A 27,249-nucleotide genomic window follows, 5' to 3' on the forward strand; every position below is an offset into this window, starting at 1 on the left:
ATATTTTAGAGTCTCCTTGTTACAGCAGCCTCCACATTATCCAAGCACAGGCTTCTCTATGGTAGCGTATTACATTGTCTGTGCTTTGTTATTATTTGTATAAATGTCTTATCAACTTTCTTTGGAAGTTAACTCTTAATCGGTCTTCCTGCTTCCTATCTTGCCTCCTACACTCTGTTCTCAGTAGCTGGGGTGATCTTTTTAAAAGGGAAGTTAGATTATGTCACTCTTTGCTAAAAATTCTTACTCAGTTAAAGCAAAAACCCCTAAAATAACCTATAAGGTTCTGCATGATCAGCACTCTCCCCACAATCCCTTTTTTTTTTTTTTTTTTTTTTTTGGAGACAGGGTCTCTCTCTATCACCCAGGCTGGAGGGCAATGGTGCGATCTCGGCTTACTGCAATCTCTGCCTCCCAGGCTCAAGTGATCCTCTCACCTCAGCCTCCCCAGAAGCTTGCCACCATGCCCGGCTAATTTTTGTATTTTTTGTAGAGATAAGGTTTTGCCATGTTGCCCAGGCTGGTCTGCAAATCCTGAGCTCGAGTGATCCGCCCGCCTCGGTCTCCCAAAGTACTGGGATTACAGACATGAGCCATCGTGCCCACCTGAGTCCCCCAATCACTGTTGTGTTGTGTTTTGTTTTGTTTTGTTTAGACAGAATCTCACTCTGTTGCCCAGGCTGGAGTGCAGTGGTGCGATCTCCGCTCACTGCTGCAACCTCTGCCTCCCAAGTTCAAGTGATTCTCTTGCCTCAGTGGGACTACAGGTACCCACCACCACGCCTGGCTAATTTTTGTATTTTTTGTAGAGACGAGGTTTCGCCACGTTGCCCAGGCTGGTCTTGAACTCCTGAGCTCAAGTGATCCGCCCACCTCGGCCACCCTGAGTGCTGGGATTACAGGTGTGAGCTACCGTGCCTGGCCGGCCTCCAATCACTCTTATCTCATTGACCTCACTTTCCTCCTTTTCTCTTATAGATACATTCCACCTCCACCACACAACACTCATCCCGCATTGGTATTCCTCAAACAAGCGAGATACATCTGCCTTAGGGTATTTGCCCTTGCTGTTCTCTTTGCTTATCGAGATATCAACATGGCTCATTTTTTTGTTTTTTTTTTTCCTCCTTCAGGTCTTTGCCCAAATGTTACCTTCCAAGACAGGTCTTCTCTGACCACCCTACTTAAAATTGTACTCCTCTCTTCTACACTCTGGCACATTATCCCACTTTCCTTGCCTGCTTTTTTTTCCACAGCACTTATTGCCATTTGACATACTATGTATTTTGCTTATTTACATGTTTATTGTTTGAGAATGTAAACTCCATTAGAGGAGGGTATTTTTAATTGTTTACTAATGTATTCTTGTGCCAATACACAGGGCCTAGCACATAAAGAATGTTCACTAAATATTTATTGAATGAACGAATCCCTTGGGGCAAATACTTTGTAGTCCCCTCAATGCCTTGCACACTGCCTTGCATGCAATAGAACACTCAGTAAATATTTGATGAATGGCCTATGATGGAAGACTACTAATATTCTGCCTTGCAGTTTACTTCCTTCTCCAAGTATTCCTATATACATGGGCCTACATTAAATTTCTGAGCTTGTAAAAGTGCAATAAAAGTTCAGAAGGAGAAGTCCTCCATGGACACTGCTGAAAATGGCAGTAAGACAAAGACAGGATGCTGCTTTGAGTATTTTCTGCCTTTGCCACTTAGATAAATCCCTCTCCCACCTCCATCTCAGTTTTATCATATGTAAAATGACTATATGATCTCTGAGGTCCCTTCTATTTTTACATTTGGTAGTTATGAGCACTATGGTCACTTTTGATTCCAGAATTGTATGATTTTTATCTTCTCCTAACCCATGCTTGAAATATGCTTAATGGAAACGTGGTGCAAGAATAAAGGCTCACTTAGGTCCAATTAACAAGTATCGCTATAAAAATAATAAAACATGGTGTAAAAGGCCACATTAGCAACATGTAGATGATGACATTGAGGCTTACATGAGGCAGACAGGACTAAAACCCAGGTTTTTTCAAATCCCTTCAAGGCTCTTTATCTGAAGTCCCATAGAACACTATACTTTCTTTCCTTTCCGAGGGCTATAAAATTTAGATCTTTATTGTCCAGATAGTTTGGAAAATCCATCCTCCTTCACTTGTTTCAACATACTTGGTTCCAGCACTAGAAACAAAACAGCTTTCTCTTGCAGTGTCTCTTAGATGATTCAGGTGGCATGGCTTCAGTCACTTCCCCCATGGAAACTGTCTTGCAGGCAAAGGCGACACTGGAATTACAATGGGCAAGCAAACTCTTTGCATGCACGTCTGTGATGTAAAAGTGTTTTAATTCAGCCCCATCCTTATAAAGAGATAAAAAATGTGTTCAGAAACATGCAAACTCGTGGCTGTCATCCTGATAAACAGATTTTCTTAAAGGAAACTGTAAACCAGAGCCAGACTTACTTTCCTGCGCTGAGGGAGGGGAAATAAAAAAGCAGGCATGGTTGATTTCCCGCTAGCGGGAACGATCTGGCCCCAGACGTCACCAGCATCCCTCCACCCCCAGTCCAACGTCTCCTGTCCCCGACAGCCTAGCTACAGGGGGCCGGGCTATGGGTTAGTCTCGCCCCCGTTCATGCTCTTCACCCAATACCTGAGAGAATCGGAAGGAGGCAGAGCTACAGCGAGGACCAAACCCCGCCCTTCGCTCCCTCTTAGCTAATCGTTGCTAGCGGGGTGTGGACTTCGCCGCTGACCCCACCTCCGCCGCTCTGGGTAATTTAGAGCCGCGCGCCGGGCGGGAATGTAAGATGGCGGAGTAGCAACGCAAAGCGCTTGGTATTGAGTCTGTGGCCGACTTCGGTTCCGGTCTCTGCAGCAGCCGTGATCGCTTAGCGGAGTGCTTAGGGTAGTTGGCCAGGATGCCGAATATCAAAATCTTCAGCGGCAGCTCCCACCAGGACTTATCTCAGAAAATTGCTGACCGCCTGGGCCTGGAGCTAGGCAAGGTGGTGACTAAGAAATTCAGCAACCAAGAGACCTGGTAAGGACCAAGTTGGGACCCCGACTAGACCTCACCTGCCCAGGCGGCAGAGGATAGGAGGGATGGGGTCGCCGCTTGAGCTCAAACAGACTGGGGGATGGGGGGAGAGGGTGCAGCTCTGTGACTAGCCTACCCCACGGGCTGTTTCCGTTATTTTACCTCTCGCGGGAGGGTCACGTTCATTCTTACCGTGCGGTGGGGTGGAGTCAAAAGATGGAGTGTGAGGCGAAGCTTCTGCGTTTGAGGGCAAGGGCTGGGGGACCCAATAGATAGTGGCTGCATAGAGCGACGAGAGGGGACCGACGCTTAGCCAGGGCGGTAGGGACACGTGGCTTGGCTTTGCTGTTGAGCCACCCAGGCTGGACTGGGTTGCTTCAGCTCTTAGACTAGCTTGCATTTAGAGAGCCTACCTGCGTACTGAGTTCTCCTGGTCTTTCTTTTCCTAGAGTCCAATAAGCAGCTTTTTGATTCGAAATGGTGTTGGTCCGTTCGGCTTGGTGTTGAGGGAAACTGACATTATATACTGCAGGCGCCAAAATTATTACGACTTCCCTTAGATCAGCAAGCGTTGGCTTTTCTCATCTTATGAATCATCTACCTGAGTAATTGGAGCCATAAATCTAGTTGATTTGTTAAAGTGATGCGTTGACTCTGCATCCTTGATAGCCAGCATCTCAGCTTGAGCCATCCAAAAAATCTTGGAAATCTCAATTCTGGAATGTTTGACCTTCCCCAGTGCAGCTAGTGGTACAGATAATGCAAAAGCGTATTTTTCAGTAACCGAGTCCATCCTGGACTTGGCTCCTTCTTTAAGCTCTGTGTAGGGAATTTAGGAAACAATTTTATACCTGAATGTTAAAGGTAATTGAGGACAGGTAATGTAGTGGAAGACCAGGATTGGACAGTGCATTGCAACTTGCATTTTTTCCATTGCTTTGCCAGTAAAACTTGCTTCCTCGACTGCGACTTACACCCTCTACCGGCACCATGGGACTGTTTTAGAGATGACTTGGTTACCTGATTATTTCAGTTCCCCTTCCACCTAAGTGTGGGATCTTTAGTTTCTGATAGGTGTAATTTGTATTTTATTGTTACCCTATCGATTAAATCAGAGCCCTGCCCACAATCTTACAGATCTGTTAAGGGGAAAGTTTTCACCTAATAATCAGATAAGAATATTTCGAATATTTTTTCCTAAATGTTTTTGCTTACTTTTTTGCTTTCTTTGGACTGATTTCCAAGTTTAACTCGCCTTATCTCTTTTAGACCCGGCTGATAAAGTAATGTCACCGATAATGGACAGCTTCTTCCCGAATTGTTGTGCTACTGATTGTGATGCAAATGATAGTGTAAACATTGCCATCTGTAACCAGGCAATACCTTAGTTAAAAGAGGCTTACAAACTGCTGTCTTTAGATTTTTCCAAACCATTATGGCTCATGGGCCTTAATAAAGAATACAAAACAGGACTAGACTTTGTGATTGGCAATATAGTTAGGGGACAAGAATGTTTTTCATTTAGAGGTTTTCTTTGGCCCCTGTGGATATTTAATCCTTTTCCTATGCGTCTAGGAAAAATGTGAAGGCATGAAAGCTTTATTTTCTCCTTGTGTTAATCCTTCTGCCCTCTGCATAATGCAGCACCCCAGAACCTGAGGCTATATTGGTAGAGGAGAGGGGGAGGACAACTTAGTTTTCTACTGATTGATTTCTATTAAGTCCAACATGGATAATTGCTGACTGGTTAGATTTTCTTGTTTCTGGCTTAATCATTAGCTTCTTGTTTCCTAGATATTCTGAAATCTTCATTGAACATAATCACATTTTTTTTTATGGAGTTCCCCCTATCTTTGTTTTTCCTATACTGAAGAAATGGTAACTGCTCCCCCAGGTGACTCTTGGTTGATGCTCTCTTGAGCAGAGTAGCTTTTCTTCTAACATAAGGATCATCCTTGGCTGTCTGGTTATTTAGGAAACACACACACACACACACACACACACACACACACACACACACATACACACATACGGAGGGGGTGGGTGTTAAAAGTGCTGAAATCAAAGAACTTGGATCTGAATCCTTAACCTTTCTTTGCCCCAATAATCTAATCTGTAAAGTAGTACCTACCCGTACTGTTGTTATGAGGATTAAATGAGATAGAAGTAAAGTTCTTAGGATCTTGTCCAAAACATAATAAGTACAACAGTAAATGTTGACAAGAAGGGGTGGTGATAATATTGCAGAAAATGTGGAAAATGTAGAACACGGAAGGGAGAAGATATGCCTCTTAATTCTGCCACCTGACATAAATGTCACATTATCATTTCTGACCTCCCAGATATTTGTGTAAGATACACTTTTTCAAGAATGTTTAATACATTTATAGCTCTCTTCACTTAGCAATATATTTTGAACAGTTTCTCCCTTTAATATTTAGTATATATGATTTTCTTTTTTTATTATTAAAGATTTTAATTTATTTTTTAGAGATGAGGTCTCACTATATTGCCCAGGCTGGAGTCCAATAGCTACTCACAGGCGCAATCATAGCACACTGCATCCTCAAACTCGCGGGCTCAAGTGATCTGCCTGCCTCTGCCTCTCAAGTAGTTGAGAATACAGGCATGCACCACTGAGGTGGGCTAGTTCATGTAATTTTAAATAGCTATATAGTCTTACCTTATGGTTATGCCATAATTTTATATAACCAAATTCTTATTGGACATTTCCAGTTTTTGATCTAAAGCTTTTATATGAAAATCCACGAACATAAATCTTTGACCATTTCTGATTATTTCCTTAGAATAAATCCCTAGGAAGGTAATTATTAAGTTAAAGGGTAGATACCATTTTTCAGGCTTTTGATACCTGTTGCCAAATTATTCCCCAGAAAAGTTGAACCAATCTGTCTCATCAGCAATAATACAATATTAATAATATTTATTTGTGTATTTATTTTTTGAGGCGAGTTTCACTCTTATTGCCCAGGAGTGCAGTGGTGCGATCTCAGCTCACTGCAACCTCCACCACCCAGGTTCAAGCAGTTCTCCTGCCTCAGCCTCCCGAGTAGCTGGGATTACAGGCACATGCCACCACGCCCGGCTAATATTTTGTATTTTTAGTAGAGACAGGGTTTCACCATGTTGGCCAGGCTGGTTTCAAACTCCTGACCTCAGGTGATCCCCCGCACCTTGGCCTCCCAAAGTGCTGGGATTATAGGTGTGAGCTACCGTGCCCGGCTATAATATTTAATGTATAGTGAATGCCTAAGATGTGCTAGTTTCCATGCTAAGCATTTAGTATACATTGTGTTTAATCCCCTCAAAACTGCTATGAGGAATAACTCTTACTACCCCTATTTTACAGAGAAGAGAACTACAGTAAGATGCAGAGTAACTTGCCCAGCTCTGGGTATTATTGTTCCTTTAAATTTTTGCTGACAAGATCTCTCACCTGGCTTTAAAAACTTTTAGATATTCTAAAATTTTGACTCTATTCTCTTCAATATTTGTAAATAACTTTGGTTTATTTGGTTATTCTGTACTAGCTGAGAGGAGGAAGACTTGAACTTTGGTTGCCTAGGGTTTTCCTGAGAACTATATCTTCTGGTTGTGGTTAGTTAATCCCATGTATTTTGCACATGCCAATATCTCCATAATCTAAATTCTTCAGATTTTCTTAAGACTACTATCCACCTTTTAGATTAACTTTTGGTGTTTCCTGACATTCCATTTCAATTGGATACACTTATGCCTGACCTTAAAGGAGAGGGAAAAGAGAAGCTAGTTTTTTCACTCATTGGATAGACATAGCCAGTCTTCTGGCCTCACCAAAACAGCTGAGAGAATGATTGGCCCAAAGCCATTTGGAGAACACTCCATTAACTAGAGGGAGAGAACAAGGAGTATTACTCTCTAAATTGCTGAACTAGGTTTTTCCACTTAATAGATTATGTTAGGAGCAAACAGGTTTTAGGCACAAATATTCTTCTCGATCACTGCCATAACTTAGAAGAAGCCATAAGAATAAGGTTAAGATTTTTAGAGGACTTGTTGAACCAAGCTGTATAATCGGAGTGCAATTCACGGACTTTTTAAGACTTTGTCAAACAAAGTCTGTATGTTATAGTACTACTATAGGGAAAGATTGGTTTTAATAAGTGAAATTAGAATTATACACATTAAAACAAGGCAGTATCACCTAGTTTACTTGCACCACCTTATTTTATTTATGTATTTGCTTTCTAAGTTTCTCTACTTTTATTTCATTTTTGTAAGATCTTTTCAAAAGCCCCGCATTTTTTAAACAGTTAAATAACCTTTTCAAGTTATTAGATACATGCCTTATAACAAACACCCTTCTATGCTGAAGGTAGCTTTTAATTTTAAAAAGTTTGAGCCGGGTGCGGTGGCTCACGTCTGTAATCCCAGCACTTTGGGAGGCCGAGGCGGGTGGATCACGAGGTCAGGAGATCGAGACCATCCTGGCTAACACGGTGAAACCCCGTCTCTACTAAAAATACAAAAAATTAGCTGGGCATGGTGGCAGACGCCTGTAGTCCCAGCTACTCGGGAGGCTGAGACAGGAGAATGGTGTGAACCCGGGAGGCGGAGCTTGCAGTGAGCTGAGATCCTGCCACTGCACTCCAGCCTGGGCAACAGAGCGAGACTCCGTCTCAAAAAAAAAAAAAAAAAAAAAAAAAAAAGTTTGGCTTTGAGAAATAGCTGAGCTGTTGATTGATTATTAAGTGATATAATAACAAAAATGGTACTAGCGACTGTATTGTGTGGTAAGCTGATAAGTGATTTTTATTTTTTGTTTGATAAGTGATTTATTAAAAACTATTATTCAAGCCTTATGTGATGTTAGAATATGTATATTTTTAAAATAATCACCTTGGCTGGGTGCGGTGGCTCACACCTGTAATTCCAGCACTTTGGGAGGCCAAGGCAGGCGGATCACCTGAGGTCAGGAGTTCGAGACCAGCCTGGCCAATGTGGCAAAACCCCATCTCTACTAAAAATACAAAAATTAGCCAGGCATGGTGGCACACACCTGTAGTCCCAGCTACTTGGGTGGCTGAGGCAGGAGAATCACTTGAACCCAGGAGGCAGAGGTTGCAGTGAGCAGAGATCACACCATTGCACTCCAGCCTGGGTGACAGAGTGAGATTCCGTCTCAAAAAAAATAAATACAATTTAAAAAATAAAATAATCACCTCTATTAAAGCTATATATTTATCAGATGCCCTTTGATGTTTTAATTAGCAGTGATAATTTAATTTTTAAATAATATCTCACCTGCTTTCAAGAAAGGATTTGAAGTATGTTTGATAGTCACAAGTACAAACCATTTGTTAAGGTAGGTATCAGAAGCCTTATAGAACCATGGACTACAGTAATTGTGGCAACTATTTGGCATAAAACAATTTCTAAAGTTTAGTGTTACTTTTTATTTTATTTATGTATGTATTTATTTATTTTTTTGAGATGGAGTCTAGCTCTGTCTCCCAGGCTGGAGTGCAGTGGCGCGATCTCGGTTCACTGCAAGCTCTGTCTCTCGGGTTCACGCCATTCTCCTGCCTCAGCCTCCCGAGTAGCTGGGACTATAGGCGCCCGCCACCACGCCCAGCTAATGGCTAATTTTTTTTTTTTTTTGTATTTTTAGTAGAGACGGGGTTTCACCATGTTAGCCAGGATGGTCTCGATCTCCTGACCTCAGGTGATCTGCCCACCTCAGCCTCCTAAAGTGCTGGGATTACAGGCGTGAGCCACCGCCCCAGCCTAGTGTTACATTTTTTTAACTGTATCCGTTGGCTTCCTGACAGCCAGAGGGATAAAGGCATATGCAATGGATTATGTGGTTTTTATTTTCATAAAGTTATTTAGAAACTTCCAGGCAAAAAATCCTAAGAATTTTATGGGTGAGACCTCTAAATAGTGATATCGAGTAACATCATGCACAATATAGCAATTTTTTGGGTATTTTTTATATTGACTGATAGTTGAGGCATTTGTAAAGGGAGATAAGCCGCTGTGGTCTAAGAATGTTGTTTTCTGGTCTTACTTGATAATGATAAATTTTTTTTTTTTTTTTTTTTGAGACGGAGTCTCGCTCTCTCGCTCTGTCTCCCAGGCTGGAGTGCAATGACTTGATCTCGGTTCACTGCAAGCTCTGCCTCCCAGGTTCACGCCATTCCCCTGCCTCAGCCTCCCAAGTAGCTGGGACTACAGGTGCCCACCACCACACCTTGCTAATTTTTTTGTATTTTTTAGTAGAGATGGGTTTTCGCCATGTTAGCCAGGATGGTCTCGATCACCTGACCTTGTGATCCGCGCACCTCAGCCTCCCAAAGTGCTGGGATTACAGGCGTGAGCCACCGTGCCCGGCAATAATGATAAAGTTTTAAAAACATAGCAGAATAGCTTGTCCCTTATACTGTCTGATATCAATTGTCAAACTACATTTGTTCATTTGTTCTCCAACTTTTAATCAAATATTCTGACTCTGGCAAGTGAATGTCTGGAGCACAGATGATATTCTGTGTTCTTGACTGAAACAAGAGCCATAGGCTTCTGATACATGATTGGAAATCAATATGCCTGCCTGACTTTCATTCTCCTCCAGGGAAATGGATATTTTGGTCAAGGAGCTGATATATGGAGGATGAATGTGAGCAGCATTAAAATTTTCTGAGTTTTTTTTTTTTTTTTTGAGACAGGGTCTCACTCTGTCACCCAGGCTGGAGTGCAGTGGCATGATCATGGCTCCTAACTCCTGGGCTGAAGCAATCCTCCCACCTCAGTCTCCCCAGTAGCTGCAATCACAGGCACTTGCCACCATGCCTAATTTTTAAATTGTTTTGTAGAGAGGAGGTCTCTTTATGTTACCCAGGCTGGTCTCAAACTCTTGGGCTCAAGCGGTCCTCCTGCCTCTGCCTCCCAACCACAGACTTGTTTAACATAAAACCTAAAAGTGACTCTTTTAGCTTGAAATCTCTCGAAGGGCAGAGCTAGTAGTAAAGAAAGATCTGGGCCGGACATGGTGGCTCACACCTGTAATCCCAGCACTTTGGGAGGTCAAGGCGGGCAGATCACGAGGTCAAGAGATCGAGACCATCCTGGCCAACATGGTGAAACCCCGTCTCTACTAAAAATACAAAAAATTAGCTGGGCGTGGTGGCGTGCGGCTGTAGTCCCAGCTACTCGGGAGGCTGAGGCAGGAGAATCACTTGAACCCGGGAGGTGGAGGTCGCAGTGAGCCAAGATCGTGCCACTGCACTCCAGCCTGGCGACAGAGCGAGACTGTCTCAAAAAAAAAAAAAAAACAAAACTGAAAACGTCCCAAAAGTCCCTTGAAATGACCACTGCCTGTGTGTTTTGTTTTGTTTAGTTTTGTTTTTTTTGAGACAGAGTCCCGCTCTGTCACCCAGGCTGGAGTGCAGCGGCTTCATCTCCCCATACTGCAACCTCCGCCTCCCAGGTTCAAGCGATTCTCCTGCCTCAGCCCCCCGAGTAGCTGGGACTACAGATGCATGTCCCCACGCCTAATTTTTGTGTTTTTTGGTAGAGACGGGGTTTCGCCATGTTGCCAAGGTTGGTCTCGAAATGGGGAGCTCAGGCAGTCTGCCTGCCTTGGCCTCCCAAAGTGCTGGGATTACAGGCATGAGCCACTGCGTCCAGTCTTAAAAAAGGTTTATCCTAAACTAGTGCATTTTCTTTTTTGTTCTGGCTGCCAGGAATCTCAGCTTCCTTGATTTTAATTGGTTTCTAGTTTGATTTTTTTTTCACTTGCTTTTATTTTTCTTGCATTACAACATAAACTAACCCCATTTGTCTTTTCTTGCTTTTGAGATGAGGGTCTTCCTGTGTTGTCCAGGCTAGACTTGAACTCCTGGGCTCAAGCAGTCCTCCTGCTTCAGCCTCCCGAGTAGCTGAGATTACAGGTGTGTGCCACCACTCCCAGCTCCCTTTCATCTTGGGTTAGAAAGGAATAAATAAGTAATTATCTCCTATGTCAGCTTCTTCTGGCAATAGAATTGCCTCTGCCAGTTTTCATATAAGTCCCTTTTGGAGTTCTCCTTGGAGTTTTGTTTGGGGAGAGAAGGGTGGGTAAAAGTGATCTTGACAGAAATAGGACAGTAGGTAGTTCCTGAAGCCACACAGAAGATAGTGCTTAGAGTGAGATAGAAGTATGGATCTTTTATTTAATAACTCTATCGCCTTTTGATTTGAACTGAAGTTTTCTCTTGTTCAATAGGTATTGTCAGCCATTCTGATCTACTTGTCTATATACACACATACACCTCTCCTTCACCTAGAGGATTAGTTGGAATATAATGTTGTTTGAGGTATCACTAAGGTGTTTTTTTAAAATTTTTAAATTATTTTCTTTTTTTTTTCTTAAACCTGGTGAACAGGAGAGGTGATTTTTTTTTCTAGATGATAGGTTTTTCTTGGTAGAGACCCGAGTATGGGCACTGAAACTTTCGTGGTAAAATATAGCCCTACTTCATACTTAGAGTAAATTCCTATGGAGTTACTTAGTAATTGGACCAGAGTACAGTTAACACAGAATGAGGGCAAGGACCACATTTTATTCACCATTGTTTCCCTAGCATCTAGTACAGTGATGAGCATATGAACATTTAATATTTACTGGGTAAATTGCCAGTACGGTAGAGGTGGTACTGTCTTTTGTTAAAGTGTCATTATAGAACAGTAGTGATTCACTCCTTATGATATTTCTACTTCTTTTGCTATTTATGGACTCTGTAACAATAATAGGTGATGCATCAAATTTTAGGTACATCACATGTACCTATATGAAATGAGATACAGGCCACCTGCTAAAATTATGGTCCGGTTATTTGTAAGTACTTTAGACTAACATGTGCCAACCATTTCATGCATCTTTTTCATGTCTGTCACATGGTAATATTAGAAAATATTACCATAGAAAATGGTAATATTTGTATAGTGCACTGGAGTAAACTGAGGCAGTGAACTGCTTCTGGTATAGAGGCTCCTTCAGAGGATCTCCTGAAGCCTGGGTGATCAATATCCACATGTAGCTGTAACCATTCACAGCATACTAGTAGAGAAGCTGTTCTTAGACCTTATTGTCTATAGAAGTATAGTAAAGTCATCCCTCAGTATCCACAGGGGATTGGTCCCAAGACCAAATCTGCAGATATGAAATAGTGTAATATAAATATATATAGATATATATATGTATTTTTTTTTTTTTGATATGGAGTCTTGCTCTGTCACCCAGGCTAGAGTGCAGAGGCACGATCTCTGCTCACTGTAATCTCTGCCTCCCGGTTCAAGCAATTTTTCTGCCTCAGCCTCCTGAGTAGCTGGGACTACAGGCACCTGCCATCACACTCAGCTAATTTTTTTTTTTATTTTTATTTGAGACGGAGTCTCACTCTGTTGCCCAGGCTGGAGCACAGTAGCGTGATCTCGGCTCACCGCAACCTCTGCCTCCCAGGTTCAAGTGATTCTCCTGCCTCAACCTCCCGAGTAGCTGGGACTACAGGCGTGTGCCACCATGCACGGCTGATTTTTATACTTTTAGTAGAGATGGGTTTTCACTGTATTGGCCAGGCTGGTCTTAAACTCCTGACCTCAGGTGATCCACCCATCTTGGCCTCCTAAAGTGCTGGGATTACAGGTGTGAGCCACCACACCCTGACTAATTTTTTTATTTTTAGTAGAAACGGGGTTTCACCATGTTGACTAGGCTGGTCTTGAACTCCTGACCTCAGGTGATCCGCCCACCTCAGCCTCCCAAAGTGCTGGGATTATAGGCGTGAGCCATCACGCCCGGCCATATGAAATAATCTATGCACATGTTCCCTTATACTTTATTTTTATTTATTTTTTGTAGAGATGGGGTCTCACTGTATTACCCAGGCTGGTTTTGAACTCCTGGGCTCAAATGATCCTCCTTCTACCCTGCCCCCTGCTCCCCAAAGTGATAAGCCACCATGCCAGGCCCTCCCATATATTTTATTTTATTTTATTTTATTTTATTTTTGACACAGAGTCTCACTCTGTTGCCCAGGCTGGAGTGCAGTGGTGTGATCTCAGCTCACTGCAACCTCCGCTTCCTGAGTTCCAGCGATTCTCGTGCCTCAGCCTCCTGAGTAGGTGGGACTACAGGCGCCTGCCACCATGCCCTTCTAATTTTTGTATTTTTAGTAGAGATACATGGTTTCGCCATGTTGGCCAGGCTGGTCTCGAACTCCTGACTTCAAGTGATCCACCCATCTTGGCCTGCCAAAGTGCTGGGATTATAGGCGTGAGCCACTGCGCCCAGCCCTGCCATATACTTTAAATCATCTCTAGATTACTTATAATACTTAATACAATATAAATACTATGTAAATAGTTGTTATACTATATTTAGAAAATAATGACAAAGAAAAAAATCTGTACATGTTCAATACAGGTGCAATTTTTTCTCCAAATATTTTCAATCCACACTTGGTTGAATCCATAGATGTGGAACCTATGGATATGGAGGGCTGACAGTACAGTGGTTTAAAATCTTTTTCATGTTCTTTCTTTCCTCATTGTAGTGTGGAAATTGGTGAAAGTGTACGTGGAGAGGATGTCTACATTGTTCAGAGTGGTTGTGGCGAAATCAATGACAATTTAATGGAGCTTTTGATCATGATTAATGCCTGCAAGATTGCTTCAGCTAGCCGGGTTACTGCAGTCATCCCATGCTTCCCTTATGCCCGGCAGGATAAGAAAGATAAGGTAGGAGCAGAATCTTATTTTTTGAGCAGAGGAAGCAGGAGCACTTGCCCCAAATCACAAATAAATTCCAAAATTATCAAATATATATTTAGGGGGAATTTTAAAAATCACCTTTTCTTAGGTATTACCCTGTCTTCAAAACAATAGAAATATAATTGGTTTGTATAAAGCAACACATTTGTAGTCTGTATTTTATTACAGTGATACATATATAACTTTCAGTTAGCTCACTGGTATTTTTAATTGTATCAGTAAGACTAAGCACCAACTCCTCTGGAGTACTGGAGTATATTTTTAAAATTACGGTAGATCCTCTCAAACTGTAAGATTGGGATCCTAGTTGTGACCTCTTCATAAAACTTGAAGTCTGTTATATGAATACTTGATCTGATAGATAGATAGATAGATAGATAGATAGATAAACTATATATATCTCTCACCTTATCCTGGTATATTAGAGGATAAGGCATATACATAAAACTTTGCAAGTCTATTGTAATTAATGCCCAATTTTACACACAATGCCTCGAAGAAGGTCAGATATTTTTATTCCAACAGAGTATAAAGTAAAGGGCATGGGCCAGGTGCGGTGGCTCACGCCTGTAATCCTAGCACTTTGGGAGGCCGAGGCGGGAGGATTGCCTGAGCTCAGGAGTTTTGAGACCAGCCTGGGCAACGCTGTGAAACCCTGTCTCTACTAAAATACAAAAGAAATTAGCCAGGCGTGGCGCTGCGTGCCTGTAGTCCCAGCTACTCGGGAGGCAGAGGCAGGAGAATTGCTTGAACCCAGGAGGCAGAGGTTGCAGTGAGCTGAGATCATGCCACTGCACTCCAGCCTGGGCGATAGAGCAAGACTCTGTCTCTACAAAAAAAAAAAAAAAAAAGAAAAGGCATGCATGGACTTTGCTATTTTACAGTGCAGCAAGTATGTTTTATTTGAGGAGTTCATAGTTGTTGGAAAGTTGACCTCCAGATGAGTAAGTAGTGATGTGATTTACAAAGGAAACTATAATATCTATTCTGTGATGTATCTTCAAACCTTGACATGTTAGGTGTTAAAGGTTTACATATGTATGTGTTGAAAGAGATTTTAATAAAATTATTTTTTAAAGTCTGCCTAGTTTGAATAATTGAGCATTGGAAACACTTGAATAGGATTGAAAATGTGTACATTAAGAAAACAAAAGTTAGGAAAGCATTTTCTTTATTGATAAGTGTATCCTGATTTGGAAAAGTGATGTTCCACTTAATATTTGTTCTGAATTATGATCCACTTAAAGTCAATGGCCATGTCTCCTTCTATGAATTTCTGGGTACCATAGTGCCTTTAACATGGTAGGTACACAATAAATAGTTTCTTGAGTAAATGGATTGTTTTTCAAATTGGCTTTTTGGTTTTTCTTTTCTTTCCTCCCCTCCATTTAGAGCCGGGCGCCAATCTCAGCCAAGCTTGTTGCAAATATGCTATCTGTAGCAGGTGCAGATCATATTATCACCATGGACCTACATGCTTCTCAAATTCAGGTATCAGTGGAAGCTAAATATTGGTGTTTGAAAGGTGGGAGGAAAGGATTGATGATGCTGAAGACTGCAGAGAAGCCAAAAATTATGCCCAAGTACATCTGAAATAAACTAGATATCAACAACATTTTAAATGTGTTCACCTTAAGCATACTTCATGATCTTAGTCATTTCAGGTGGTTAGATAGGGAGGCAGTCTAGTTTTATGGGAAGAGCACTGCTTTGAATAAAGGCTCTGGTATTTACTAGCTTTGTAAGCTTGGGAAGGTTACTTAATTTCTCTGAACATATACTTTTTCATTATTGTGAGTAGAAAACATTAAATTCATATTATAATGCCTGGCCCATGACAGGTACTCATAGATAGGAGCTGTTATTATCATTCTTATTCTCCTTGAATATTCATGGAGTGCAGTGGCACGATCTTGGCTCACTGCAACCTCTGCCTCCTCAGTTCAAGCAGTTCTCCTGCCTCGGCCTCCCAAGTAGCTGGGATTACAGGCACCTGACACCAGGCCCAGCTAACTTTTTTGTACTTTTAGTTGAGATCGGGTTTCACCATGTTGGCCAGGCTGGTCTCGAACTCCTGACCTCAAGTGATCTGCCTGCTGCAGCCTCCCAAAGTGCTGCGATTACAAGCATGAGCCACCGTGCCTGGCCTCATGGTCTTAAATTTAGAGCCACAGATATTGGAGCCTACTTTCCAACATAAACCCAAAGTAAGGGGGGTGGAATACCACCTTTATTTTATATTTTTGCAAAGAAATTTTTCAAATCATTACATTTCAAGCTTGTGGGAATTCAATGAAATACATTGGACAGGGACTGTACTCCTTTTATGGAAAGGAATGACTTAATTGAGAAATACAACTAATTTGTATCAACTAGAATTAGAACACAGATCTCCTGATTTCTAATTATTCATTGTGACTATTTATCATAAGTAGCTTCCATTAAGTTTATATACCATAGCATCTCTAACTGGTTTATCCATTAGCTTTTACTCCTTAACAAATCAGTCCAACACTTAGTGGCATAAAGCAGTATTTACTAACTCACTGAGTCTGCATGTTGACTGGGCAGTTCTTAATGGTTTTGTCTGAACTTAGCCATTCTTTACAAGGGCTCACTTATGTTCTTATGTTCAGTGTGGGTTGACTGAGGGCTGGCTTTGCTGATCTTGGCTGGGCTCTCTCACATAGCCCAGATTCAAGGAGGCTTTTATAATCTACCACACTGGGCCTGCCTTCCCATCAGTTTGAATGTTGCAGTAAGACATTCTCTGAGCAAGTTACTACTTTGTGTTTGCCACTTATAAATGGAAGAGAAGGAAAGTGAAGCAAAACTGATCCAGCTTCTTTCTACAGGGCTTTTTTGATATCCCAGTAGACAATTTGTATGCAGAGCCGGCTGTCCTAAAGTGGATAAGGGAGAATATCTCTGAGTGGAGGAACTGCACTATTGTCTCACCTGATGCTGGTGGAGCTAAGAGGTATGGTTGAAATTAGTATTGTTCCCAATGTACTGGGAAAATCTTTCAGATGGTTGTGTCACAAAGTGAAGTTTTTCTATCCAAGTGGCAGTTTTTAAGTATTTTTGAATGGATGTAAGTAGCTAGCACATGGGTTGAATATAGTTTTACCCTTTCCTCTTTTACTGTCCTCAGTTACTACTCGGAAGACAAGACAGAAAAGGGGTCCTAAATCATCATATTATGGATTTGACTATAACTTATGAGTAACTTGGTGCTACAGAGCTAGCAATACAGCTATAAACCTTTTGGGAAGGGTAGAAAATGTGGTTTTCCAATGAATAGCAGCTGCTATTGAACCACATATTGGTGGACAAATTCGCTTTTACACTCCTCTTACAATGCTGTTGGTTAGATCATTTTGATCCTTGGGATTAAAATATTAAGCAGGAAGGAAAGTAAAGTGTGACATTTTTATTTAAAGCCAAGATCTTAACATTTTAAACAAACTGATTGCCAGGGATTGCCAGTTAACAGTGCTTTGCAGCTCACATGGTGCAGAGTAAGAACTCTTGATTTCCTTAGTGGATTACTCGTTAGTAATGCATTCAAAAGTGTGACACATGTTCTTCTTGTTGTGGAAATAGAATGAAGAGCCACAAAACACAGATGATTAGGAAGAGCTAATTCAGAACTTTCTAAAAGCCATTCAAATCTTCAATGACTGTTTCTCAACAACCTCTTTTATTTCAGTAACTTCAACAGAACTGATAAGCTGAGAACTTGAGTTATGTTATCCAGCCAGATATATGGGTTGGTGAGTCCCATGTAATTGCTAGTTACCATCTGTAATGCTAGAGACAGCCTAAGAAACATCCCCCCAACTAGTAGTTGTCATATTTAATTTGTCGGTCATTATTTTCATATCTTTCTATGGGACTTAGAAAATAGTCACATTTGAAATAGGCAGGATTTTCTTTCCAAAGGTGGGTATAGGAAAACTGCCTTTAGTAGACAACTTATTGCTACCTGACTTTTTTTTCATTATCATTGTCTTATAGTGATGGAGTATTTTACAATTGAGTGTCTATCACTTCTGTCTTGGCAGGGTTTGGGGAGTAGGTAGAGATCCCTGTGTGATATTCATTTGTACAGTAGTTCTCTCCTCAAAAGGTGTAGAGAGTTACTTTTTCTAGCCCTTTTTATGCTTTGTTGGTCACTGAATTTGTTGGCCTTTGAGTATGGTTGGTTTGGGATACTTGAACTAATTGATCATGCATTTGCCTTGGGTAAGTAATCATTCCAAGCGAATTGGTTACCACTGATGTTATGTGCTTATGCAGTAGTAATGGAGAGTACAGGGTATGGTTGGTTTAGATCAAGGTACAAATGTTACCTAGATTATGGTTCAAACCTTATTATGTGGTCACAGGTTCTCACTTATCCAGCAAAAACTCATGTGACCATAGTCACAAGAGAAACAGGACAAAATGCTATAGTTTGTTCAGTTCTACATTAAAAAACAGGACAAATCCCCAAGCACGGGCTGCTTCACACATGATGGAGATGGCACAGCGGAGCACGGACAGACGTGCCACTGGGGCAGCTCACTGTCATTTACACTGAATAGATTTTTGTTTGAATTATGTAGTACTTTGTCAAAAGACAAATTTGTCTTCTATCCTACCTTCTAGTCTGGTTTATTTTCTCTTGTAATAAGAAAAATAAGAATTCTCTTTGATTGGAAGATACTTTGGACCGAATGGTGAGATGCCTAGCTTGTCTGGGTAATTGATATAACTTTCTGTCTAGCAATTGTGAAAAAAACTCCCAAGCTTGGTGTCCAGGTACAGTTGACAGTGACAGTTGATGGATGTTTTGCCAACAGCACTGAGGGAAGTGATGAGGACACAGGCATTGGAACAGGCTGGATGCTGCTCCTCTCCTGCTAGTCAGGTTCTCTTCTCACCACATCCCCATTCACAGGTCTTCCATGATGGGAATTGGGACAGTCTGTGTACTCCTGGCATTAGTTAATTCTTTCCTCATTCCTTCTGCTGCCAATCCATTAAATAAACTTGCGTGTCTTAGCGTTATACTGCTTCCCAGGACTCGTGAGGGTGTCTGTCCTCTACCCAGAATGAATACTCATCTAAGTTTGATCAGTATGTTCATAAGCTTCTGTTGAGATATGGAGGCATTGGTTTATAAAACCCAGTTTGTGATATTTGCCTTTGAGAAGTCAATGATAGTTGCTTTCTTTCTTCCAGCCCTGGGAACTATTGGTTTCAAGGAGTATTCTCCTCCCCAAAACAAGCCCATTCTTTAGTCCATTTCTTTTTTTCTTTTTTTTTTGTTTTGAGACAGAGTCTCGCTCTGTCACCCAGGCTGGAGTGCAGTGGCGCGATCTCAGCTCACTGCAAGCTCCAGCTCCTGGGTTCACGCCATTCTCCTGCCTCAGCCTCCCGAGTAGCTGGGACTACAGGCGCCCGCCACCATGCCCAGCTAATTTTTTGTATTTTTAGTAAAGATGGGGTTTCACTGTGTTAGCCAGGATGGTCTCTATCTCCTGACCTTGTGATCCGCCCACCTCAGCCTCCCAAAGTGCTGGGATTACAGACGTGAGCCACCGCCCCCGGCCTCTTTAGTCCATTTCTTTTGTCTTAGAAGCCACACATACATATGAACACTCTCTGTTTTGCAGAGTGACCTCCATTGCAGACAGGCTGAATGTGGACTTTGCCTTGATTCACAAAGAACGGAAGAAGGCCAATGAAGTGGACCGCATGGTGCTTGTGGGAGATGTGAAGGATCGGGTGGCCATCCTTGTGGATGACATGGCTGACACTTGTGGCACAATCTGCCATGCAGCTGACAAGTAAGTGTGGATTGATGGGGCTGGTAGTTAGAAGGAAAAAGCTAGCAATTGCTGTCTGAATGTCTTCAGCCTGCTGATTCCTTTTGGAACCAAATTGAGGGGATAAGTAACTTTGTGAGATTTTTATCACCCAAAGCTTAAATTATAATACATAGAAATTGTTGAGTACTCTTATTTTTTTTTCAGATTTTCTTATTTTTTTAATTTATATTGTACTAAGCTACATATAACACAATTTGCCATTTTAACTATTTTAAGTGTACAATTCCATGACATTAACTATATTCACAATGTTAGACAACCATCGCCTGATCATCAAAGTTTTTTGATCACCCTGAGTATGCTACATGCGATTGTTTTTTGTTTTAATGAGTTAAAATAAAAATCCTGAGCAGACAGGCGTGTATGCTCATATTTTTATTTTACCTAAGCCGGAACCCTTGGTCTTACTTCTCGACTGTCTGTTTTACCGGCTGCTACTTTTGTTCATTATTACTTCTTTTTTTCACTCTAATCCTGTGATAGGTTAATGTTTATATTACTTGTCATCTCTTGCCTGCAGTGTTCTAAATTGCCTCCCCACTCTGTTCTCCATTGCCAGTCACCGTTCTCTCACCTCCCCACTCCATCTCTCCATGCTTGCTAATCTTCCTGCAACTGAGGCTCGATCCCATCACTCTTTAAGATTTTAAGTGGCCCCTCATTACTAACAATCCAAGCCACTATGAGCAGCATTGTTTCTTAGAATGGTATTTTTACTTTTATTTTTATTTTGAGACATGGTTTCACTCTGTTACCCAGGCTGGAGTGTAGTAGTACAATTACGGCTCACTGCAGTCTTGAAATCTTGGGCTCAAGAAATCCTCCTGTCTCAGACTCCCGAGTAGCTGGGACTACAGGCAAGTGCCACCACACTTGGGTAATTATTTATTATTCTTTTTTTTTTTGTAGAGAAGGAGTCCCACTATGTTGCCCAGGCTGTCCTTGAACTCCTGGGCTCAAGCAATTCTCCCACCTCAGCCTCCCAAAGTGCCGGGATTTCAGCTGTGAGCCACAGCACCCAGCCCTGAGAATGGTTTTTTTAAACTTTCTTGTGTCTGTGCCTTGCACAGTGCCTGGCACATAATAGGTGCTAAAAAAAAATTGGGGTGAATGATTCTTGGTTTGGGATCCTGGAGTAAACACTCATAAAACCCATTTCATCCTTGTACAAGTAAGGGAATACTAGTCGCTATAACAGATCAACTCCCTAACATGATAGTTTCCTTCTTGTCCATGGCACACTCCAATGCAAGTGTTCTTGTTGGACTCATTTTTTCTAAGCAATAGTTAGGAGCTCAGATTCTTTCAATCTTTGGTGCTATATCTTTAACATGGGGTTTCCAAGATTACCTTGGAAGACATTTCAATTTTGGCCAGCCAGAAAAGGAAAAGAACACAGAGGATCACCCCTGGAAGATTTTTGTTAAGTCCAACCAAAAACTGATGTACATTGTGTCTGCCCACATTTTAATAGCCAGAATTAAGCCACATGGCCACACTGAACTATGTGAGGGAGGCTGGGAAATGTAGTTCAGCTATGTGCCCAGAAAGAAGAGGAAGTGGATTTTGTTAAGTGCAACAGTCTATGCCAGAGTCCTTTGACACTAATTCAGACCTATTCAGATAAGTTCTTAGTGCAGTTCTTTCTCGATATGGACTGAATTGTGTCCTCCCCAAATTCATATATGTTGAGGCCTAACCCCAATGTGATGGTATTTGGAGTTACCTTGAGAGGCACGTATTTAGGATTAGATGAGGTCACTAGGGCAGAGCCCTTACAATGGGATGAATGCCCTTACAAGAAGAGAATACTGGAGAACTGGCCAGCATTTCCCCATGCGCACGCATGCGCGCACACACACACACACTCACACACAAAGAGGTCATCTGAGCACACAGCAAGGTGGTGGCCACTTACAAGAGAAGAGGCCTCAGCATGACACCTACTTTGTCTGTACCTTGATCTTGGACTTTAAGCCTCCAGAACTGTGAAAAATTTGTTTCTGTTATTTAAGCCACCCATTCTATGGTATTTTCTTTTCCTTAAAAAAATTTTTCCCCTAACCCACTGTGCCTTATAATATTTTTTATTTTTTAATTTTTTTTCATATGGTATTTTGTTGTGGAAGCCTAAGCAGGCTAATATACTCCTCCCTGACTAAAATTCTGCAATGACAAGTAAGATGAATCCAAATCAACATTTTTTCCCTCTAGACTTCTCTCAGCTGGCGCCACCAGAGTTTATGCCATCTTGACTCATGGAATCTTCTCCGGTCCTGCTATTTCTCGCATCAACAACGCATGCTTTGAGGCAGTAGTAGTCACCAATACCATACCTCAGGAGGACAAGATGAAGCATTGCTCCAAAATACAGGTGAGGATGAGATTTGTGCAAAACAAGACTTTTCTAAGTGTTTAGGAGGTGGTTACTTACGTTGAATTAGGTCTCTGGATTCTGAAGATATCTTTCTTTGGTCTGAAGGTCTTGTCATCAGAATTTGTGATCCAAAAGTTAACAATCACCTGTTTCTTTTCCTTTTTTTTTTTCTTTTCAAACTGCCAAGCCTTGGGAAATCACCTGTTTAAAAGTTTAAATTGCTAGACCTCAGAATCTCTGGAAGATGGAGCCTAAGATTCTACATTTTAACAGGTTCTCCCAGTGATTCTGATGCAAATTAAAGTTTTCAAGTCCATACTTTACAGTATGTGTTTGTCTAACTGTTAACTATCGGCCCCTGTAGATATAATGTGAAACCTTTAAACTGATTGTACACTTCTACCAACTTTTAGTGTTTCTCAGTGTGCTCTGGACCTAAGGTTCTTATTAAAATGTAGATTCCTTTGCTCCATCTAAGACCTATAAAACCAGAGGTCCTGGAACCAGTATTTTAAAGTAATTCCCCAAGTAATTGTTAGACACTAAAGTTTGAGTGCTCTTGCACTAAAAGAACAAGGCCTTGCTTAATTAAAAATGTTCATATTAATCTATGAGCTTTTTGAAATTAATATGTGTAATTGGAGGATTATCGTCTTTTTTTTTTTTTTTTGAGATAGGATCTTGCTCTGTTGCCCCAGCCGGAGTGCGCAATCAAAGCTCACTGCAGCCTCAACTTTGAAGGCTCAGGAAATCATCCTGTCTCAGCCTCCCAAGCAGCTGGCGTGTACCACCATGCCCAACTAATTTTTTTGATATTATGTGTAGAGACGGGGTCTCCCTATGTTGCCCAGGCTGGTCTCAAACTCCTAGCCTCAAGCTATCCTCCTGTGTCAGCCTCCCAAAGTGCTGAGATTACAGGTGATGTCATTCTTAAAGATTTTTTTTCAACTTAGTCTTTTTTTTTCATTCATAAGGTTTTTTTGTTTGTTTGTTTTTTGTTTTTGAGATGGAGTTTTGCTCTTGTTGTCTAGGCTGGAGTGCAATGGCACGATCTCAGCTCACCGCAACCTCCGCCTCCCGGGTTCAAGTGAGTCTCCTGCCTCAGCCTCCCAAGTAGCTGGGATTACAGGCATGTGCCACCACGCCTGACTAATTTTGTATTTTTAGTAGAGATGGGGTTTCTCCATGTTGCTCAGGCTGGTCTTGAACTCCTGACCTCAGGTGATCCGTCCACCTCGGCCTCCCAAACTGCTGGGATTACAGGCATGAGCCACCATGCCCAGCCTATTCAGAAGGATTTTTAAATGCGAACCTACCACCATTTTTTTTTAGACAGGGTCTCACTCTGTTGCCTAAGCTGGAGTGCAGTGGCCTGATCTTGACTCACTGCAGCCTCGAACTCCCAGGCTCAAGCGATCCTCCTACCTTAGCCTCACAAGTAGCTGGGACTACAGGCATACACCACAACCACGCCTGGCTAATTTTTGTTTTATTGTAGAGACAGAGTTTCACCATATTGCCCAGGCTGGTCTCAAACTCCTGGGCTCAAGTGATCCTCCCACCTTGGCCTCCCAAAGTGCTGGGATTACAGGTGTGAGCCACAGTGCCCAGCCATTTTGATGAACCAAAGTCAGCGTTTTTTCTCAGTTAGCATTTTGACTCTTTCCTAAGTGGCTGTTTTGTTTTGTTTTGTTGTTTTGAGACAGAGTCTCGCTCTGTCACCCAGGCTGGAGTGCAGTGGCACGATCTTGGCTCACCGCAACCTCCACCTCCCAGGTTCAAGCAATTCTCATGCCTCAGCCTCCCGAGTAGCTGGGATTACAGGCGTGCGCCACACCATGCTTGGTTAATTTTTGTATTTTTAGTAGAGACGGGGTTTCATCATGTTGGCCAGGCTGGTCTCCAACTCCTGGCCTCAAGTGATCTGCCCACCTTGGCCTCCCAAAGTGCAGGGATTAACAGGTGTGAGCCACCGTGCCCAGCCCTAAGTGGCTGTCTTAAAAATGTTATGAAGAATAGCTGAGTGCAGCCTCATGACAGGGAAACAGCACAGTGTTGCAGTTTTAAGAGGAAGGGCACTTGTCTGGCTGCTCATCAGTGTCTGCAAATTGGCCAGTCATCTCTGACCATATGATAGTAACCTGATTTCCTTTCTTGCCTTTCTAGGTGATTGACATCTCTATGATCCTTGCAGAAGCCATCAGGAGAACTCACAATGGAGAATCCGTTTCTTACCTATTCAGCCATGTCCCTTTATAATAGAGTAACTTCTGAGGCTTTTTGAGAATAAAATCTACCCCACCCTTGTTTCCCCTTGGTATTTGATGACAAATTCAGCAGAAGACCCGGCTTGCTCCAGTGTAGCTTTCTACATCCCACATCAGATATATTAGAGCTTATCCGAACTGGGGAAAGACGGATTGAGATTAACTGCTGGGACCTCCTACCTGCATTATCTCATTCTGGCTTCCTTGATAATTCTGTGGGCCTTGCAGCTTTAACTATAGCTCAGCTGCTGCAAGATTTCAGACTTTTGAGGATGTTGTGTGAGGGTGTTTGACTGTGATTGGGGAAGCTCAGACTACTTTGTATGTGAATGCTTCAGGGTTTTCTTTGTTGAGAACAACTAGCAACAAAGGCAACCCATGTGTGACCAGTTCTCCCCAAGGTCTATGCTAAATTATAGCAAGAGCCCTGGGCAACCCCAAACCTAGTCCTGGTAGCTGAGCACCCTGTAAGGTAGGAGCAGGCAGCTCAGCTTGAGCAGACATTGGGTGGGGGGTGGGGGGTGGTTGAGGAGGGAGGCAGCACAGTGCAGCAAATGTTTCTTGGGAGGAAGAAGCCTGATCCATCACCATCTGCTTGACTATGTAGCTTGGATTCTCCTTTGTACCTATCCCTTTCGATTTGGCTTTACCTTCATCTATCTTGATCCTTTCCTGGCCAAATATCCTCTTGGGCCCAAATGAGCATTGTACCATAGTCTTCTGGAAAGCAAACATGCTTCCTGCTATGTAATTGCTAACATTCACATTAGATGATGTGCTGTAGCTTGATCTTCCTTAGCCTACTGCCACTGAGGCAGTAGGTTTTAGGTGGTATCGTAGTGCCTTTTGATTAATTTAAGTATTTAATTTTCATCTTCCTTCTTTGGATCTATTTGGCCTCTCAAATGAACTGAGATTCCTGTTAAAAAAGATTGATGTTATTGTCTCTTGTAGAGGAAACTAATAAAGTGTGTGTACCTGTGTGATTTGGGGTCTGTATCATAATCTGTACTGATCTCTCTGCTAAAGGTTTGGTTTAGATAGATGTCTTGCTGTCCATTGATAGCTCTTATTTGTTTCCAAACTACGTTAGCTTCATTGTTAAACCAAGAGAAGACATTGGCAGCAGTTTTATTCAACTGTAAGACTAAGATGTCTGGAGTTTACTGAGAATGTGATAGAGTGTAATTCTGTGCAGTATACCTAAATTATAGCATGTATAATGTCTGGTGGATCTCTGGTTCTTATTCCTGAAGATCCAAATTAGGTATTTTCTTATGGGAGGAGAATTTCTGTGATTTATTCATTTTGAACTAATTTTGCCAAATGTGATAATTTCCTTCCATTCATCAGTAATTGACATACGTTTGGCATTTACTTTCTTTCTTTGTTTTTTTTGATTTTTTGGTTTTTTTTGAAATGGAGTTTTGCTCTTGTTGCCCAGGCTGGAGTGCAATGGTGCAATCTTGGCTCACTGCAACCTCCGCCTCCCGGGTTCAAGCAATTCTCCTGCTCAGCCTCCTGAGTAGCTAGAATTTACAGGCATGTGCCACCATGCCCAGCTAATTTTATATTTTTAGTAGAGACGGGGTTTCACCATGTTGGTCAGGCTGGTCTTGAACTCCTGACCTCAGGTGATCTGCCCGCCTCAGCCTCCCAAAGTGCTGGGATTACAGGTGTGAGCCACCGGTGCCCGGCTGGGCATTTACTTTCATCCCTGCTAAATAAGAACTATTTTGAGAAGGTAAATGTGCAAAATTTAAGGATGAATTATTATGCATTCCAAAATTTTAAGTTTCCTTCTTTCCTTTTTTTCTTTTTTCTTTCTTTCCCTTTATCTCTCTTTCTTCCTTTCTTTTTCTTTCCTTCCTTCCTTCTCTTTCTCCCTCTCTCTCTCTCTGTCTGTCTGTCTTTCTTTCTGTCTTTCATCTTTCTCTTGCTCTGTCACCCAGGCTGGAGTGCAGTGGCTCGATCTTGGCTCACTGCAACCTCCACCTCCTGGATTCAAGTGATTCTCCTGCCTCAGCCTTGAGAGGGATTACAGGTTATCTGGGATTACAGGTGTGCACCATCACACCTAGCTAATTTTTGTATTTTTAGTAGAGACAGGGTTTTGCCATGTTGCTCAGGCCGGTCTCAAACTCCTGGCCTCAAGTGATCCGCCCACCTTGGCCTCACAAAGTGCTCGGATTACAGGCATGAGCCACCATGGTGGCCTTAAGTGAGTGAGTTTCTTGGCCCATCATCAAATAAGGGTGCTCTTTTACTTTGGGAAGCTACATGGCTACAGAGCTTCATGAAGAGTGCTTCCTTATTTGTGAAGCCCAGGTCTACTTTGTTTATTTTGTTTTTGCTTTTGTTGGATATCGGGATATCTATTTTACAGCTAGCTCTTTGATAAAAGTGATTCAGGAGGGACTAAAGTATACTATGAAATGTGCGCCTCTAACCCTCTAGACCTCTTTAATCTCAGATTTTTGCTCTGGGAGAAGCTGATGTGAAGCACCAATGCCTTCACTTGCTCATCATGCTATTTCCTAAAGTATTGGATCAGTGGGTCAGGTCTCATTGTTACAGAATATTTTGACATTAAGATCTCTCTTGTGGGCCCCTTTGGGTAATTCATTTCCTAGGATGAGGTTTTGAGATTATTCAAAAAAGGCCCAGTCCCCAACTTTGATCCCTTTCAAAGCAGTTGTTTTTTGTTTTTGTTTTTGTTTTTTGAGATGGAGCATTGCTCTGCTGCTCAGGCTGGAGTGCAGTGGCACGATCTCGGCTTACTGCAACCTGCGCCTCCCGGGTTCATGTGATTTTCCTGCCTCAGCCTCCCAAGTAGCTGTTTAATTTTTGTATTTTTAGTA

General features: G+C 42.0%; 1 protein-coding gene across 1 annotated transcript; it reads left to right on the forward strand.

The window, feature by feature from the left end:
* Positions 1-2,740: 2,740 nt before the first annotated feature.
* Positions 2,741-25,374, forward strand: PRPS1 (phosphoribosyl pyrophosphate synthetase 1). Its single transcript, XM_004064672.5, has 7 exons — positions 2,741-3,059; positions 13,649-13,832; positions 15,258-15,356; positions 16,721-16,845; positions 19,529-19,702; positions 21,959-22,118; positions 24,288-25,374. Exons 1-7 carry the CDS (start codon positions 2,938-2,940, stop codon positions 24,378-24,380), a joined length of 957 nt encoding a protein of 318 aa, XP_004064720.1. The 5' UTR covers positions 2,741-2,937; the 3' UTR covers positions 24,381-25,374.
* Positions 25,375-27,249: the final 1,875 nt, after the last annotated feature.

Source organism: Gorilla gorilla, chromosome X (genome assembly GCF_029281585.2).
Source record: "Gorilla gorilla gorilla isolate KB3781 chromosome X, NHGRI_mGorGor1-v2.1_pri, whole genome shotgun sequence".
Lineage (NCBI taxonomy): Eukaryota > Metazoa > Chordata > Mammalia > Primates > Hominidae > Gorilla > Gorilla gorilla.